General features: G+C 36.6%; 1 protein-coding gene across 1 annotated transcript; it reads right to left on the reverse strand.

Moving 5' to 3' along the window:
- Positions 1-1,779: 1,779 nt before the first annotated feature.
- Positions 1,780-19,869, reverse strand: LOC128246258 (organic cation transporter protein-like). The gene is made up of 11 exons (XM_052964450.1): positions 19,727-19,869; positions 18,737-18,950; positions 15,821-15,924; positions 13,114-13,953; positions 12,497-12,648; positions 11,373-11,541; positions 11,075-11,287; positions 4,763-4,989; positions 3,647-3,828; positions 2,377-2,531; positions 1,780-1,825 (listed from the first exon to the last, which is right to left on the reverse strand). The coding sequence occupies exons 1-11, from the start codon at positions 19,867-19,869 to the stop codon at positions 1,780-1,782; spliced, it is 2,445 nt and encodes an 814-aa protein (XP_052820410.1).
- Positions 19,870-20,618: the final 749 nt, after the last annotated feature.

Genomic DNA, 20,618 nt, shown 5'->3' on the forward strand with positions numbered 1-20,618 from the left:
AATATCTGGATGGCCATGTATATTTAGTAGTCAGTGAATAAGCATGTCCTTTAATATAAATCTGACCATGGCCATTGTATCAAGTATGTGTGAATTAGCAAATACTATATACTGTTAACGTCAAGATAGCCATATATATATTAAGGAGTGGATGAGCCAATCTCCTAGACTATAACTTTGAAGATGGTCAGATACATTAAGTAGCAAATTCCATAAAAAATATAAAATAAAACTCAAGAAAGTCAAATACATCAAGTAGCCAGAATATTGTCTCATCCCATATACTTTTAATGGTCTCAAGTGACAAGTGCCATGTACATTAAGTAAAGATTAGTAGTAATTGATAAGCAATCTCCTTTACTATAAATCAGAAGATAGCCATATCATAATTAGTGTATTATTGATCCGCTTTACTATTAGTCTCAAGACAGCCATATCAAACAGCACATGATAAAGGACGTGTATGAAGTAGCATGCACCACTGTTTTCGAACTTCTTTCCTTATAAATTCAGTTACACCAAAGACTGCGCCCAAACTACAAAAGCCATACCGTACAATTATATCATTTTTCTATAACAGCTCCCGTCACTGAACCATCTTGGCATTTCCAGGTGATGTCTGTCAATTTTATAAGTGGCAAACTCTTTAACCCAATACCTTTGAATTTAGTCCCAGCACTGTCCGAGGCAGTACGAATGTATCATTTTTAGCTCGACTATTCGAAGAATAAGGAGAGCTATACTACTCACCCTGGCGTCGGCGTTGGCGTCACACCTTGGTTAAGGTTTTGCATGTAAGCACCTTTAAGTCATAAACTCAGTAAATACATCAGTTATTGCATTGAAACTTTGGATATGTATTCCCAACTATCTAACATACTAAATTAATGAAGTTAGATAACAATTATTTGAATATAATGCAAATAATAGGCCTTTATTATTCGACTTAGAAATTCTGGTTAAGGTTTTGCGTGTAAGCACACATAGGTTAATATCTCAGCAACTACTTGAGGTATTGCATTGATACTTGATACATTGGTACTCAACCATCCAACCTACTAAATTAACCAAGTAAGATAACTCTAGTTTGCATTTAATGCAAATAATTGCCCTTTATTATTTGACTTAGAAATTCTGGTTAAGGTTTTGCGTGTAAGCACACATAGGTTTATATCTCAGCAACTACTTGAGGTATTGCATTGAGACTTAATACAATGGTAGTCAACCATCCAACTTACTTAATTAACCAAGTTAGATAACTCTAGTTTGCATGTAACCACATTTAAGTCAATATCTCAGCAAATATATCATCTGTGAGAGTGCAGCTTTAAAGGTTTTTAACTAATGTTTATTTTTTTAAATTTAAAACGGTATGGAAGTCGCCTATTCTGTTGGTAGTTTCGGCTCACCCGAACCAAAAGTATTTTTATGCTTTCGCGATAAAAGAAATCGCATGAACTTGATTGACTTTCCGATATTGAGTTAATACTTCAAACACTGCTTTAATAAACTGCTTTTATAATAATCCAAGTAATATGCCTGTAACGTATTATTGAAGATCAGCCTATTAATATTTGTTAAAAGCAAAAACACACACGTTTGTATGCAAATAAATAGCACGAACAGTTCGAAGTTTACATCTGAAAAGTAATGCGTTTTTCATATTTATTACAGTAAGTATCCTGAGTACAGTTTTACAGAAAACAAACAACTCGAATAACACGTAGTATTTGAGGAAGTGTTGTCTCTTGAATATTAGCGCATTCACAAACATGTTGGTTATACTAAAGAGGCCTTCTCTTTGGCATCCTTGTTTTTCTCCTTCCTGAAAGAGTCAACAGTGGTAATATTTGTAGTTCAGCATGTGATCCCGTTATTCAGTTTGTTTCAGCCACCACGGGTTAAAGAAAAACAATGCAATGCGAAGATAACTCGTGCATGTTACCTCTTTTTAGCTGCATTCCATTTCTACATATATAAGAAACCCAACCATTTAACAAGCTTCAGCTCAAACGAACTAGATGTATTTCTTACAAACCTGAACAAGTATATATCAAACGGATTCACACCTATACCAACATAGATGACGCAACGCGTTTGGTTCAGGACTGGTCACGCGGTCAACCCTATATTTTTTTCCATATTGGGTCACCAAATTTTATATCGTACCAAAAAGGCGTCTATTTTCCCATTCCAATGAATCTTATTATACCTTACCTAGGTTCATATCAAACAGACCCGATTGCAATTATAGTTCTCTGGCAAAATGGAGACAAAGCCCCAGTTTATATAAATCCCAAAATATAAGATATCGGACAATAGGTCCTACGCGGCATTTTTTTAGATTAGAAACATTATGGAAGAGGGTATACAAACTTGGTGCCGAAGTTGACTGCATCCTGTATGGTTTCCGGCAGAGGAACTCCGTTGGTTTCCGGCAAATAAAGGGACAGTAAACCGGCAACTACGGAGAGACCGCCAAACACAATCAGTGGTAGAGCTTGCCCAAATTTGCCCGGCACAAAACGACCCTGATTGTAATTTGTAAATTGATGAAACATTGTTAAAACATCACACGCAACAAACACGAATGACGCAACGCCATTGGTCAGGGCCTAGTCACCGTGTAACCTCATATTATTTATTCAATATTGGGTCACTCAATTATATCGTACCAAAATGACGACTTTTATCCGATTCCGATGAAAAAGTAGAACATTTTTCTTAACTTGCTCAATGTAAACAGGTCGTGGACGTGCTATATACGTTACTGTGTTAGTTGGTGACCCGATGTGGAATAAACATGGCAAAGCAAACCATATCTGGTGAACATCGTAACTTAAATTCGCGGTATGGAGTATATTGTCTCGTGTGTAAGATTTACCACTATAAATTATGAAAAGGCAAAAATCTCTTCCGATCGTTATTATTAAATATGTTGTATAATACTTTGGCATTTAATTAGACTCGCGACCATTTTCCATCGAAAACAACCTAGGATGTATGCCGGTAAATCAGTAGAAGTAGTTCGTAAAAAAAATTGCATTAATTAAATGCAGTGTTTTTTAACATGTATTGTGTATAACTGAGTTTAAATTGATTGTCATTGGAGTGTGTAATTGAATTAAAAAAAATATGATTCCTAAGAGTAAAGTCATTAAGTTTAACTGCTAAATTGAAATTACTACGCGATCTACTTACAGCGTAACTAAAGTTAAGATTTCTGACACTGATGGTGTAGGAATAGAAAAGTTATCTATGTTCTAAGTCTTCATTTGAAGAAAAATGTTCCTTTCAGACGTAGCATAAATGACGTAATTTATCACGTGGTATACACACTAAGGTACAATGGTGTTTAATTAAGTGGAAACATAAGAACTTAAGTAGCATAATTAAGTCCTGAAGTCAATTTATAATAAATAACGTTTGTTAGGGGCAATATAGCGCATACATAGTGAATCACTAAGGAAGAGGAGGATTCATCTACACAAAAAGTGAGAAAAAATAGCGGTTAGAATGAGGCTATGTCGGATCCGATTCCTGATGTAGCTAACAAAAGTTCTAGCTTTGGAAATTCAATATTAAACTATACTTGCTTTACAGCGAATAAAAACAATAGCAAAATGTGTTCTTTTATTAAACTCACAAGGTCTGTTATGTAGGGACAAATGACGCTTCCAAAACGTCCGACCATACAACTAGAACCGATCCCCGAGTTTCTGACCAGCGTGGGAAACAGTTCAGCTGTCCAGATATACACGATTGCAAATCCTGCAGATATTCCAAACTTCCCGATGTTCGAAAGGGCTATTGTCAGCCAATGCAAGGCTGTAAAAATATTTGACAAAACATGTAAGTGTTACATAGAGTGCACATAAGTCTTTTTTGTTTGTAGTTTTGTCACTTGTAACGTAATTTTATAAGGTCATCATATAATTATTGTGTGGTGTCTTTTGAATAAAAGATATACTTTAAACGCGTTAATTGTCGTGGCAATATTGCTGTCATTTTTTGTTCATGAAAAATATCTCTCAAAATGCATGCCACATAAAACTCTGGAGAATTCATTTTATTTTATTTGTGTGTGTGTGTGTGTGGGGGGGGGGGGGGGGGCAGCCTTTTATTTCTTAGGCTAAAAAGGTCTTTGTTTCCACTAACATCTCCAAAACAAATTGGGTAGGTAGGTAGGAAGACATTTTTTTGAAAACCGATTCTGTCCAAAACCGACATTTATCAGGGCATATCACTATTGTAGGAAGTTTTAAATATTAAATAGTAAAATTTTAACATGTTCAGTTAAAAATGCACATTTTTTAGAACATTACAAAAAAATCCACACTACGGCAAAAAAGTGTAGGGTCGGGAGGAAAATATAGAGTCGGCAAAAAGTGTAGGGTCGGGAGGAAAATATAGAGTCGGTAAAAAAGTGTAGGGTCGGGAGGAAAATATAGAGTCGGCAAAAACGTGTAGGGTCGGCAGGAAAATATAGAGTCGGCAAAAAAGTGTAGGGTCGGGAGGAAAATATAGAGTCGGTAGTAGGGCCGGAGGAATATATAGAGTCGGCAAAAAGTGTAGGGTCGGGAGGAAAATATAGAGTCGGCAAAAAGTGTAGGGTCGGCAGGAACATATAGAGTCGGGAAAAAGTACAGGGTCGGCAGGTAAATACAGAGTCGGCAAAAAAGTGTAGACTCGGGAGGAAAATACAGAGTCGGTCGGGTTAGTGGAAACAAAAACAATTCGCCTTACGTACGCGTGTACCTACATGTTCCGCCATAAAGTGTGGAGAAAATTGTCAAAAGGCATGCGACGCCGCCGACAATCATGCTTCCAGAATGCAATGTCTTCCGACCCACTCTGTGCAAGGAAACGAGACATAGTAGGTACGCCGCCGTCTCCACGGCGCTGTTGATGGCAAAGTTGACGTAGATATTTCCACCCAGATTTCCAACGTTCAAGCCAAGACCGTAATAAACCATGTTAACCACGGCCCTGGAACAGTCGAGCTCTTCCTTTTACTCCCTAGAAAATGCTTAAGTTAAATATGACTATTTTTGACTTTATTTCACAGCAAAAAATATTTGTTGAGAATGTAGGTTGTATAATTTTAATTATATTTTAGTTACATCGTAATGAATAGACAGTATAGTATATAAGTTGATGCAGACAAATATATACTTTGTAATTTTAATGTGTTATTATGTTTAACTCTCTTGACTTTATATCCAAATAAACTATTCCTATTCCTATTTAAAGCTGCACTCTCACATATATAAAAGATTGCTGACAAAAAGGTCAGATCGCAGATTTTCATATTTCAGTTCGAAAAATAATGTTTTATAGATAGATAGATAGATTTATTTCAGTAAGGAATGCACATACATGGACATTTAAAATAAACAACATGTATAGTAAATAATATTATACATACATGATATTATCAATAGCCATGACAGGCACACCGAACCAAGGATGACACAAAAAAGAGAAGACTCTTATTTCCATTGTGGTCCTTTGTTTTGTTGGCATGGCATAGGGAGGCATTGCATATTTAAGTAATAATATAGCTGTAATCGAAATTGCACAAATATATTGAAAGTTAGATTTTATGCATTAAAATAAATATTGCCATAGTTGTATCACAGTCACTTTACATAATTTAGTAACATAAAGTTATAGTTGAGAAAGTTATATATAACTATCACATTAAAGTATGAATATGACAGTATGTATTACTTATAAAATGCGAGGTTAAGTTAAAATAGTTCCTTAACTGAAAATCTTTGAATAAATAAATGAAAAAAAGCTTTTTAATAGCATAACTAATTATGCCAAATTATCTAAAAAAAGATTCTTTACTAGCAATTTAAAAACAGGTAATTTCTTAGTCTGTGCGATACAAGATGGCAACTTGTTCCATAAGGACATGCCAGAAAAGAAGAAGGACTTTAACCCAAAACCATTGACCTCTGGAACAGCATAAGCCCCTTTCTGGCATAACCTTGTCCTATGTGTGTGTACAGTATCTTGGGAGATAAAATTGTCTCCCATATAGTCCGGGGCTATGCCATTTTTTATTCTAAAGACATGACCCAAAATAATCTGGTCTACACGTTTGTTGACAGGTTACCAGTTGAGTAATTTAAAGTGTTCTGGGCCAATGTGAGACCTTGCATCAAGATCCAAAACAAACCTCATAAGTTTATTTTGTGTGGTTTGGAGCTTGGTTTTAAGTAACTTGGTCAGACCATGATACCACATAGAACAGGCATATTCAAAATGGCATTGAATTAAGGCCATGACAAGGCTTGGTGTGTTTTGTAAGGTAACCTTTCTTTCGATATAGATATTTTAATCTTTCATTAGCCTTTTTTAATATCGAACGAGCCATAGAATCAAAAGATAGGGTCTGATCAATAGTTGCGCCAAGATATTTAACAGCAGAAGTTGGTTCAATAGTGGTACCATTACATGTTATATCAAGTGTTGAGTTTGACCTTATTTTATGTTTAGACCCAAACAAAATTGACTCAGTTTTGCCCAAATGAAGTGACAACTTATTATCAACCAACCATTGACTGACAAGATGCAGGTCATCTTTCAATGACGTTTCCACAGAAAACTTACATTTACCTGAAACAAGTATGCCAGAATCATCAGCGTATAACAAGAGCTTGTTTTTAACCACGGCTGACATATCGTTAACATAAATCAAAAATAAAAGAGGGCCTAGTATGGAACCCTGAGGAACTCCACATGTAATAGTAGAAGTAGTAGAATGTGTACTAGAGACGTCAACTAGTTGCCTTCTATCTGAAAGATAGGATTCAAACCATCTTAAAATGTCATCACCAAGTCCTGCTGATCGAAGCTTCATAAGAAGGATTGAGTGATCGACTGTATCGAAAGCCTTTTGGAGGTCTAACAGAATCATACCTACTACGTGACCTTTGTCCATTTCCATCCTTATGAAATCTGTTAAATGAATTAGACATGTATCTGTTGAGAAGCCACTTCTAAACCCAGACTGAAATTTATACAATAACTTGTTTACTTTGTAGTATGATTCAACTTGGTCATATACATGTACAACCCTTTCATAAATCTTTGATACAATACTTAGAATAGAAACCGGGCGGTAGTTACCTACAGAAGTTTTGTCATTCTTTTTAAATATGGGAACTACTCTAGCGGATTTAAGATCATCTGGTACCACACCTTGAATAAGGGATAAATTTATGACATGAGCAAGAGGTTCGGCAATAATAGAAGCTCCATCAAAAAACGAGAAGATATACCATCTAAACCTGTAGCCTTATTAGCACTTAAGTGAGATAAATATTTCAAAATTTGATTTTCGGAAACTAAGGCCACTCCTTTTTTATTTTTTGGTTTACAAGAATTTTTGGAAAAAATGTCCACTGGGTGGTCGAAAAAAAAAAAAAAAAAAGGAAAAAAGTCACAAAACATACTCTTAAAGGGTGAAAATCAGAAAACAACATAAACACAGTCAAAATTTATATCATTTACTTGTCATTTTAAATCCTTAAACTGTTATTAATGCATGTTTTAATACACTCAAAGTTTCAAAGTTCTTATTAAACACACAGTTTAAATCTTACATACTGTGCATATAAAACATCAATGATATTGACTATAAAACATGTTTGCATGTATAAACTACACTTTTAATCAAAGATACATTGAATATCACTCAGCAAGACATTTGTTTAGCTTTAAGAGTATACTAAAGCAAAAGTGAATGCAGAACACTTAAAAACTTACCAATATTAAATTGAAAAAAAGAGGAGGCGAATTTTACGCATTAAAATACACAAAAATTGCGCTGTATTTAAACAATACATAACATTTTCTAAACATTAAGTTATTTTAATATTGGATTTTGTCAATAAAGTGAAATAATTACCAATTTTGTAAATAAGGAGGTAGCATTTTATAAAGACATTTGAGCTTTAATATTGCGAAAACAATTCCTGAAAAACTAAAAACCAAACTAGACCTAGATTTGAGTATATATAACCTATACCATGAGGGGTCCTAGTTGTGTGTAACCCGATCCATGCTAAGTCCGGATATTTTCGGACCGGGATATTTACCATGGGATGTTCACCAAATCCATTTCAAATTCAAATCTTGCAGCAAATTACCACATCAGTACATAAAAAACACATAGCAAAATATTAAATCTTGCACTTGACTTAACTTTATGTACCAATGATAGTAATAGAGAAATCCATAATTATGTATAGGACATTTTCATCTTCTCCCAACTCCGCCATTTTGTGTAAACATGCGTTCACAGTGCATCTATCTATACTTCATGCTTGTTTATTTTTCATTTTAAAGAGTATTCCTTGGTTACAACAACAAATCTCAATTATAGTGAAATATCAAGTTCATTACAAATTGAAATGGACTTATTCAAAATAGTTTTCCGTGTTGTTTTATCTAAATGTTTTGCACAAAACTCCTGGCATTGACACATGTGTTCAACTCTTTCATTGTTTTTACTCTACTATTAACCCAAACATGAATAAACATGTAATCTAAAATAAACACAAGCTTTACATTGACTCAATGTCAAGTATTTCCAAACCATTTTGTGATTTAAAATCCATAAACACCACCGACCGAACTTGTGAATCTAGGTCACCGGTGTCAACTTAGAAAATTAACTTTCGATTTCACCATTCCCACTTAGTGCACTGTTATTTGATATTTAACCATAAAATGTTATAACATGTTTTTCTCACACATAATATACAGATATTTGTGTCTACTAATTCGATGGCAGCCGCTGACACTTTTATTTTTTATCTATAAACAACAATATTTTCATGACCTAAATTTGCGGGGAAAAACAACAATCACATGACAGCTATTGTTTGTGTCGGCTGTTAAATTTGCCAATGTTTATTGCTATTGTTATTTTAACAGCTCCTGCATATTTTAATTAATTATTTCATACAAAGAATGACTGCTATCGTCAATTCCGCCATTGCCAACGGCGCTAACATAACAGTTGACTGGCTCACATACTATCACTATAAATTGGCGAATACGGCTACGGAACAACAAACCAGTCAAAATCGACTGCATTCGTACTCTTACCGTTCGTTTTTCTTTCGTTTCGCACCAAAATCAATACGGTCGGGAAAATAATTTGGAAAAAAAAAGTGAAATTCATTTTTGTACTTTTCGGAAAATTAGACCCGCCGGTTTTGTAAACCAATTTATATAAAAGTAGTGGCCTAATGAAAAAGAAAAGCTATTTAACAACACGGCTAAATTGGAATAAAATTTTGTCACAAAAGATTCTCCAAACTTATTTACACAAACGGGTAATTTTTCAACAAGCTTAGAGGCAACTGTGGTATACAATGTGTTAAAAGAGTCGGCAATAGTTTTCTTATCAAAACAAATATCACCACCAATATTAAGACAAATATTGGAACTTGAAGAAGATAACCCTTTCTTAGAAGGTAAGCCAAGATTTTTAAGAATAGACCACAGGGACTTTGAATCATTTTTGTTTTCTTCCAGAGTCTCAGTGAAAAAGCTTTTCTTGGATGAATTAATCAAATACTGTGTTTTGTTGCGTAATGCTTTAAAAGTACTATAATTTTCATCACTTCTGACTTTTTGATACTGTTCAAAAGCTGAGTCCCTCTGTTTTATTGCATTTAGGATATCAGAATTTATTCATGGATGCCACGATTAAACGGTTTAAGAAAATTGCATAAAACATCAATTTTTCAACTTGAATATAAATCTGCGATCTTATTTTTTGTCAGCAGTCTAATACAAATGGTTTCCATGCATTTTCGCAAAATGTGGCTCGTTCCAAGACAAAAAAAGAAGAAAAAAAGTTGTCAATCTGTTAGGGTGCAGCTTTCATGAACAAAACAAAAATAAAAGCATTTGCGGTGTGTACAAATAAAAATGTTCACGATATTTTTGCGTTTTAACCGGGTAATTTGTTGACATGTAGCTATAAATTGAGGAAATCCCATTATAGCGACATATATGTTTATCTGTTCCCTCTTTCATTTCCTCACCAACGAAGTAATACCTAACTTTTCAGTGGTGAATATAATACTTACTCTTCGAAAAAATAGTACTTCTTTGAAACTATAGTTGCCATCTTTATTCGAGAAGGAATATATCGATTCTTGGCCAGTTATCAATTCAACCCAAAAACATTTCTACTTGAAAACAACAGTGTGGCATTTTGTACCCACGACAACGTGGCATTTTGCACCAACGGCAGTGTGGCATTTTGTTCCCACGACAACGTGGCATTTTGCACCAACGGCAGTGTGGCATTTTGTTCCCACGGCAGTGTGGCATTTTGTTCCCTCGACAGCGTGGCATTTTGCACCAACGACAGTGTGGCATTTTGTTCCCACGACAGCGTGGCATTTTGTTCCCAAGGCAGTGTGGCATTTTGTTCCCAGGGCAGTGTAGCATTTTGTACCCACGGCAGTGTGGCATTTGTACCCACGACAGTATGCCCATGGAAACGTGGCATTTTGTACCCACGGCATTATGGCATTTTTTTCCCACGGCGGCATGACATTTTATACCCACGGCATCCTGGTATTTTATACAAAACGCATAGTTGCATTTTATACCCACGGCATCGTGGCATTTTATTCCCACGGCATCGTGGCATTTTATACCCACACCATCGTGGCATTTTTATACCCAAGACATCGTTGCATTTTATACAAAAGACATCGTGGCATTTTATACCAAAGGCATCCTGGCATTTTATACCCACAGCATCGTGGCATTTTATACCCAAGTCACCGTGGCATTTTATACCCAAGGCATCGTGGCATTTTATACTAAAGGCAGCGTGGCATTTTATACCCAAGGCATCGTGGCATTTTATACTAAAGGCAGCGTGGCATTTTATACCCAGGGTATCGTGGCATTTTATACCCAAGGTATCGTGGCATATTATATTTACGGCATCGGAGCATTTTATCCAAGTGGAAATAGCAAGTATATGCACAATTGAAAAAATGAAACATTGACAAACAAAACTTACCAATTTAAGTAGATTATCAAGGTCCGAATAAGAAGTTTTGGAATTGTGAACATTTTGAAAACAGACATTGATTCGCCTGACTCCACACTATATTCGTCGATGGCGTTCTCAGGGAGAGTGACCTGGTTCTTCTTCGCAATTTTCTGTATGATTTTATAAGCTTCTTTGTTCTTTCCTTTGGAGATCAGCCATCTAGGAGATTCTGGAATAAGCCTATATAGAGACCGTTAATCAATGAATTAAGCATTAACAGTGCATTATATGTATACTATCATAAATTCAATATTCTTGTACATACCATATATAAAGGAATACCAGGATCATAGGAACCCCCGCAACAAGTGTAAGGTTGGTCGCGGAGCGGACAAAGTACGCCAAAAGACAGAGAATGAATAGGCCGACACACCAAAACAGCTCGACGATTATACCAGCCGCCACGCGGTATGAAGGACCGACCAGTTCCATCGCTGATATGAAAATCATACAAAAAACAACGTATAGATAAATGTTTACTGTAAGCATTTACATCGGAAAAATGCATGTATTTGAATTTTACGTTAATTAAAATTAATTGTAATTGTTTGCTTTCCGGTGATTTATTGAGATTTAACAGTGAAATAAAATTGATATTTCACTGATATTTTTTAGTGTTTCGAAAGTTTAGCCTGTTGTCATATCAAAATTTAACGTCAGTTCGAACACGAGCACCGATCGTTATATTTCACGATTGAAATTTTTTAGGTGAGACATATTGCGATCTTGAACTAAACCAATTATTTTTATCTTATTAATATATAAATGATATAAAATGACAGGGAATTATAGTTTTCCAGAAGAAAAGAAACGCGCCAAATTGTATGAGAACGTTACATCGTTGACATTGTGTCCCGGCCATCTGCGCGCTGCAGTCAGATATGGAAGTAAGACCGGACTAAAATTTCAAAACAGTGCAACATCATTCGGAACTCCTCGGCCATTCTCCGAATTCGTGCAACATTTGAATTTGTTATTTGTCTGCTTGAAGCAATGACATATAATTTTTATTTCACGGATAAGTCTCTAATAAATTTATATCTAAAAAACACTGAAACAATAGCAATCCTCTCTATATCTGTAATTCACTGTGAAACGCCATATCTACATATAGATCACTAGCGGATCGTCCAAGTATTTCAATGTTGGAGAAAACAGTAATAAAATACGCCCAAAATGCACCATTTCGGACTAGATTATGTTAAAACTTTCTAGGGGGATTACCACCCCACTGGCAACACATTGAACGAAATAAATTTCGGTTCAGAAGGAGGGGCGCATATCAAAATGTTACGCCCCCTCTCACGTCGAATCCTGGATCCGCCCTGCGTAAAATATTTAGTATTTAGAAACCTCTTCAATTAGGGAAGACTTAAATTCGTGAGTTACCCATTGAAAACACAGGCAGAAATGTGTTCTGTCCAAACCCTGCCAGAAATCTTGATGCAGCCAACACTTGGTAGTTTGGAGCAAATGCCGTCCCAAACATCGCAGCAACTAACAGGGCTTCAGTACACAGAAATGCTCTTTTTCTACCAAACCTGTATAAATGCATAAATGCACATTTTACAACACACACAATGATGACGTGCTTCAGTTATGAGTTGTCCTTACAATAATGCTGTGTTTAAACTTGGCACGGTATTGAGTCCGCTCTGATTTTTATTGTAACAACATGTACTATTAACGGTTAATCTTTTTTCCCCTTTGAAAGAGTATATATCTTTATTGGTACTAAAACTGCAGTGGTTGATTTGTACTTAGTGAGTATATGCAATGTGTTGAAAACTTGAAACAGATATCGCATTATGATTTTCAACTGAAATTTCATCGCTTTCCATGAACCACGTTTCAAACAAAAATAAGATATCATATGAATTTCCAATAGAAATAAATTCCTGATCACTAATGCATGTTTTTATTTCATTAATAATCCAAAAACCAACATTGATGGCAATCTTTTCTCCGATGTCCTAGTCTGTTATCGGCGGCGTTTATCAGCAAACCCGTCGGCGTGGGTGTCGGCGTCGGCTGAGCTCTCGGTGCTGTCGTCTGTTGGGCCCTCGATACATTCGTCGTCGCAACAGCAGGCTGGTTCACTGACGCGGCCAAGGTCATAGTGGTCGGCTGAGCTCTCGGTGCTGTCGTCCGTTGGGCCCCCGAGACAGCCGTCGTCGCAACAGCAGGCTGGTTCATCGACGCGGCCAGGGTCATAGTGGTCGGCTGAGCTCTCGGCGTTGTCGTTGGTTGAGTCCCCGAGACAGCCGTCGTCGCAGTCGTCAATGAGACGGGCGTCTGAGTCCTCGACGCGGTCGTCGGCTGGGTCCTCGACACGCTCGTCGTCTGGGTCATCGGCACGGTCGTCGTCTGGGTCCTTGACAAGGTCACCGTCTGGGTCCTTGACACGGTCGCCGTCTGGGTCCTCGGCACGGTCGTCATCTGGGTCCTTGACACGGTCACCGTCTGGGTCCTTTACACTGTCGTCGTCTGGGTCATCGGCACGGTCGTCGTCTGGGTCCTTGGCACGGTCACCGTCTGGGTTCTTTACACGGTCGTCGTCTGGGTCATCGGCACGGTCGTCGTCTGGGTCCTTGGCACAGTCACCGTCTAGGTCCTCGGCGCGGTCGTCGTCTGGGTCCTCGGCACGGACGTCGTCTGGGTCCTTAGCACGGTCGCCGTTTGGGTCCTCGGCACGGTCGTCCTCTCGGTCCTCGGCACGGTCTTCGACTGGGTCCTCGACACGGTCGTCGGCTGGGTCTTCGGTACGGTCGTCGCCTCGGTCCTCGGCAAGGTCGTTGGCTGAATTCTCATACAGTCGTTGGCTGGTTCGTCGACGTACAAGACGGCTAGGACGTCGACAGCAGTAGGGGCCTATACGGCGGTTGAAACGTCAACGTATACGAAGGTTTGGGCATCGAAACAAATGCTGGTTGGATCGTCGAAAACATTGTTGACGTAACATACGGCTGGATTGTCGGGTTGGCTTGAGGCACAAATCACCGACTAATGTTGGAGTATGAGTAGGAATCAGAGTGGCGTCTCTGACTGTGAAGAGAATACTTAACTATTGGGTCTGATTCCGACGTAGGTTTATATTTAGTTTATTAACAATATGTAATTTGTTTTTTCCATTATCTCTAGCTTTCCGAGTACCGGGAACAGCTTGCGTCGACGCTCGTTGACTTCCGGCGGATATTACATTAGGGCCCCTGTTGTTTTAACCTCCGTAGGGTATCTTTAACTTACATCAAAGAGTAAATGTCCGAAAAATTTCGCTGCAATTGGACAAGTTTTACCATATGTTAAGTCACCGGCACGGTGGGGTCTTTCTATGCGGACGTACGTTTTCGCTTACTCCATTTGTAAGATAGATTTACAAAAGCCCTACACTTGTGCCTCGCAGCCCCCCCCCCCCCGAATTTGTTCTCCCGATGAATTGCGAGACGGTTGACCTGATGGCTGGCCGCCTGCTTTGTTCCCGGAAATGACGTCATGTTGGACATGCTGCTTTTACATTGATTCCCCAGGACCCCCGAGTTTTCCCCATAACTATCATTTATCTCGCATAGATCGACATTTAAGATCCATAACAGACTCATTGGTTAAATGAACGTGCTCTCGAAGTTTTTAACTGTGTTTTCAACACGTTTATTTTATTTGAGTTTTCTAATGTTTTAGTGCATATTTCATCGTATTGATCGCTCACAAATTGGTTGATTTTCTCAATGTGCGTGGTTTCGTACTACATGTTGGACAAACAAGCATTTGTACCTTGCACATTAACTTAAATTGTGCTACTCGCCTACTATTTGTGTGTACATATTATCCAAGCGATGCCTTATCTTTTGTGTACATTAGTCCGAGTTCGAATTCTGCCACAGTACTGGCGATGCCCCCCTGGGAACATTCATATGATATGATGGAGGTTTGCTGAGAATTCATCAGGGCAACAGGAGTCATTTGAGTCATTTGGTTAATAGAGTTGAATAACTGAACACTTGGTTGGATTGATTTGGTGACATATGCAATACCGACGAATTTTGTTGATTTCCCTGACCGGTACCTATTTTACGTTTCGCGTCGTAGTCCTCCACAGGCGAGCCACTGTGTCCCTGTTTCCTCTTTTTGGGTCACTTGGTCATCCGTATTCACAAAAAGTAAAAGTTCAGTTTAAGCCACAGTATTACACCGAATATCGAGAACAAAACTCAGATTTTACATGATAGTTATTGGGATATATCCCGTAAATTACTAAAAATATGCAATTTTTCAGCAGCTTTAGTTTCGACCCCCATGCTAACTCATGCGCATATTATGTATATATTATTATTCAACACGTTGCTATGGTTATTTGCTTGTATTCTAAATACAACCAAGTATATTAGGTTTGAGACTATAGGCCGTTTTTGCTGTGTGTGTTTTGTTTTAACGCTTGTGTTTCTCGTTAAGCGTCGTTCGGACACAGTTGTGTCTTAATTTGAGTGCATACATTTTATTCACTGAAATGTTTATGAATGATAAACCGCTCTTAATGCGGTCATAAGGTCGGTTACTATAAAGATTTAGTTACACTCAGTTAACGCAAACGTGGTTAGAATAGGTTCGTTGGATTAACCAATTTTAAAAGTTTATCAATTGCAACCAGCTTCCATGAATCTATTATATTCTAACATATTTATTTGTTAGAAGTGTTGGATAACTGTATTTACATACATGTCGGCGAATATTCCAACAAGCGCAGACCCAGCCAGCATTCCTGCCATAACCAGCATGTTCGCATTCGCTCTAGCAAGTTCTAAACCGCACACCAGGTTAAACTGAAGGAACAAATGGCAATTTTGTTTAGAAGATATCATCTTTCTGGAACTAAGTGAACAAATAACAATACATATCAGCACAGATGATTACAAATTATTCGACACAAAAGAGAGATAGCAGTATGACGGTAAAGTTGGAAGGTAGTTGGTAGTTGGTAGTTGGGGATTCGAATAATCAACTACTTACCAGTTGCCAGTTGGGGATTCGAATATTCAACTACCTGCTAGTTGCCAGTTGGGGATTCGATAAACACTGTTTTAATTCACTTTTATTCGTATATTCGCCAGTCGGATATTCGACCATTTCCAGTCGATTATTCGCGAATGTTCAACTGCAAACCAGTCAGTAGTTGGGGATTCAGTCTATGTCTTTATGTATGGTTTTAAAGGTCACATATGGGAAAATTAATCGTCAAATGTTTCTGTATACATGTACACATATGTTTCTTTGCGACAACCACTGTTTTAATTCACTTTTATTCGTATATTCGCCAGTCGGATATTCGTCCATTTCCAGTCGATTATTCGCGAATGTTCAACTGCAAACCAGTTAGTAGTTGGTGATTCAGATTATGTCTATATGTATGGTTTTAAAAGTCACATGTGGGAAAATTAATCGCCAAATGTTTCTTTATGCATCTACACATATGTATCTTTGCGACAAACACTGTATAAAATTACCTTTTCTCGTATATTTGCCAGTCGGATATTCGACCATTTCCAGTCGATTATTCGCGAATGTTCAACTGCAAACCAGTCAGTAGTTGGGGATTCAGATTATGTCTATATATATGGTTTTAAAGGTCACATATGGGAAAATTAATCGCCAAATGTTTCTTTATGCATGTACACATATGTATCTTTGCGACAAACACTGTTTTAATTTACTTTTATTCGTATATTCGCCAGTCGGATATTCGTTCATTTCCAGTCGATTATTCGCGAATGTTCAACTACTAACAGGTCAGTAGTTGGGATTCAGATTTTGTCTATATGTATGGTTTTAAAGGTCACATGTGGGAAAATTAATCGCCAAATGTTTCTTTATGCATGTACACATATGTATCTTTGCGACAAACACTGTATAAAATCAGTATATTTCTCGTATATTTGACAGTCGGACATTCGACCATTTCCAGTCGATTATTCGCGAATATTCAACTGCTTACCATACCAGTCAGCAGTTGGAGATTCAGATTATGTCTATATATATGGTAGATGCATAAAGAAACATTTGGCGATTAATTTTCCTATATGTGACCTTTAAAACCATATATATAAACTTAATCTGAATCCCCAACTACTGACTGGTTTGCAGTTGAACATTCGCGAATAATCGACTGGAAATGGTCGAATATCCGACTGGCGAATATACGAATAAAAGTGAATTCAAACAGTGTTTTCGCAAAGATACATATGTGTACATGCATAAAGAAATATTGGCGATTATTTTTTTCCATATGTGACCTTTAAAACCATATATATATATATATATATATATATATATATATATATATATATATATAGACATAATCTGAATTCCCAACTACTGACAAGTTAGCAGTTGAATATTCGCGAATAATCGACTGGAAATGAACGAATATCCGACTAGCGAAAATACGAATAAAAGTAAATTAAAACAGTGTTTTTGTCGCAAAGATACATATGTGTACATGCATAAAGAAACATTTGGCGATTAATTTTCCCATATGTGACCTTTAAAACCATACATATAGACATAATCTGAATCCCCAACTACTGACTGGTTTGCAGTTGAACATTCGCGAATAATCGACTGGAAATGGTCAAATATCCGACTGGCGAATATACGAATAAAAGTGAATTAAAACAGTGTTTGTCGCAAAGATACATATGTGTTCATGCATAAAGAAACATTTGGCGATTAATTTTCCCATATGTGACCTTTAAAACCATACATATAGACATAATCTGAATCCCCAACTACTGACTGGTTTGCAGTTGAACATTCGCGAATAATCGACTGGAAATGGTCGAATATCCGACTGACGAATATACAAATAAAAGTAAATTAAAACAGTGTTTGTCGCAAAGAAACATATGTGTACATGCATACATAAACATTTGGCGATTAATTTTCCCATATATGACCTTTAAAACCATACATAAAGACATAAACTAAATCCCCACTACTGACTGGTTTGCAGTTGAACATTCGCGAATAATCAAATGGAAATGGTCGAATATCCGACTGGCGAATATACGAATAAAAGTAAATAAAAACAGTGTTAACATATGTGTTCATGCATAAAGAAACATTAATTTGGGGATTAATTTTCCCATATGTGACCTTTAAAACCATACATAAAGACATAAACTGAATCCCCAACTACTGACTGGTTTGCAGTTGAACATTCGCGAATAATCGACTGGAAATGGTCGAATATCCGACTGGCGAATATATGAATAAAAGTGAATTAAAACAGTGTTTGTCGAATCCCCAACTGGCAACTAGCAGGTAGTTGAATATTTGAATACCCAACTGGCAACTGGTAAGTAGTTGATTATTCGAATTCCCAAATACCAACTTCCAACTACCTTCCAACTTTACCGTCATGATAGCAGTGAACAATTTACCAACTCTAGGTCCATGTAATATTAGCCCCATCCTAGACATAAACCTTGAAATACCATATGATTTTTATTCGGAAATATTATAACTATGTTTGGAATTGAGTCAGTTTTTAAAGTGATATTTTTCTTTGGAGTATATATTGTATACGACTGTAAGGTCATTTAAAATACAATCTGGTCTTATTATTGTGTGTTCTACCTTTGTTATGAAGGTGTCCTGGAACGTGGACTGGTCATAGACCCAGGAGTTGCATTCAATCTTGGTGTTGTTTTCTCCAGGTGAGTAAACGTGGCACGTGTCATACGAGTTTGAATTAACTTCTTCCGACATTGGTATTGTTTGATTAATTTGGTAAGCGTGCCATTTTCCCTGGAGTTCAAAGGTATCATTTCCAAGACCTGGGATCTGACATCTACAAAGATTGAGCAACAATTTCTCAATTAATTAATATATAATAATTATAGGTCAAATTTTAAGAAATATAACCTAAAATACAATACATCGTACGCAACGTTTAACATAGGGGAGGACGTAATTTCGTTTCATGCAAACATTAAGTCAGAAAATTGTTTCATGGCAAACAAAATGGCGGATTTAGAATGAAAAGTACCGATTTAGGTACCAACTTTTGCCTGGTAAGTGGACTTTTTTCTTTAAATTCTGAAAAATGTATGCGTCCAGTATGTGGCGAAAAACATATTCTTCCATCGACATCTTAGTTTGGTATCATAACATTAAAGATAAAAAAAGTTATTGAACAGATCGTGGCTGAGGAGGCAATGTTAACAAATAAACGTGTTGATTTTATCCACAATTTTTCGAATTTTCTCGACAAATATGGCATATCTGCGCATGTTGTAACTGTGCTTTCATGTATATATTCCTATTTTCCAAACTTCATGGTTATTACTCGACTGTACAAGTTTCCTGGTCGATTTTTTTGTTCCTTAACTCCCATTTTGTTTATTGCAAGCAAATTACCCACATTTTGGTGAAATGCAAACCAACTTCTGCACAATTGTTTAGCCTTGAGAGGATACGTTTTTAATTGTTGGAATCGCTAATGATCAAGAGTCTTTCAGTTTGGTATGTGATGTGTATCATTTATAAAGTCAACGACTTTGTCACTTCAGGAATGGACTTGAACTGCACCATGGGCCGATTTAAAAGGCGATAAAAAAGTCCTACCTGAAGTCCGGCAGTGCCAACGTAAACACCACGATCATCACATTGAATGCATTGAATATTACTGGAAAGCATATTATGCAATACAGGATCTTTTGGTATCTTCCGAATTCGCCGAGAAGGATTGTTATGTCGTCAAATTTCATTGTATCTGATGACCGTGAAATAGCTTAATTTGCTTCCTTTGTGCACCTTCAATATGTTTACACTCACGCGGGAAAAAAAGTGTGCTGAAACGAATCCAATATCTCTTTTAAGCGAATTAATTCCGTTTTTTCTCAACACATAGTTGATACAAGAAACATTTTTTTCAATATCACAGTACCTGTACTCTAATCAATTTTCAAAAAAAATTGGATATAGGGATGAAAGTGTTGTTCCCTTCTGTCAAATCATCGCACTTATAAAGTTGGCAAAAATGTTTGACATGTCGCTGCATATAATTAATGTAGTGTCCAAGGTCGATGTAATAATTAAAGTCATTGCTCGGGTCACCCTCGTATGGATGTCTACATATACATATCACAAGCTTTGCATGAAGATAGGGCATTTATTAATGTCACAAAAGTGATTAAATAACGAAATATCGTAAAATGAAACATAACAGTCAATATAAAATGTGTAAAAAAACATTTCCCGAAATACGTATCTGGGTAAACATTTTACCGAAATACATACATACACACATATATATATATATATATATATATATATATATATATATATATATATATATATATATATATATATATATATATATATATATATATATCTGGATTAACATTTTACTGAAATACATATCTGGATTAACATTTTACCGAAATACATATCTGGATTAACATTTCACAGATATACATTTATGGGTAAACATTTTACCGAAATACATATCTGTGTA

This window comes from Mya arenaria, chromosome 9, assembly GCF_026914265.1.
Source record: "Mya arenaria isolate MELC-2E11 chromosome 9, ASM2691426v1".
Taxonomy (NCBI): Eukaryota; Metazoa; Mollusca; class Bivalvia; order Myida; family Myidae; genus Mya; species Mya arenaria.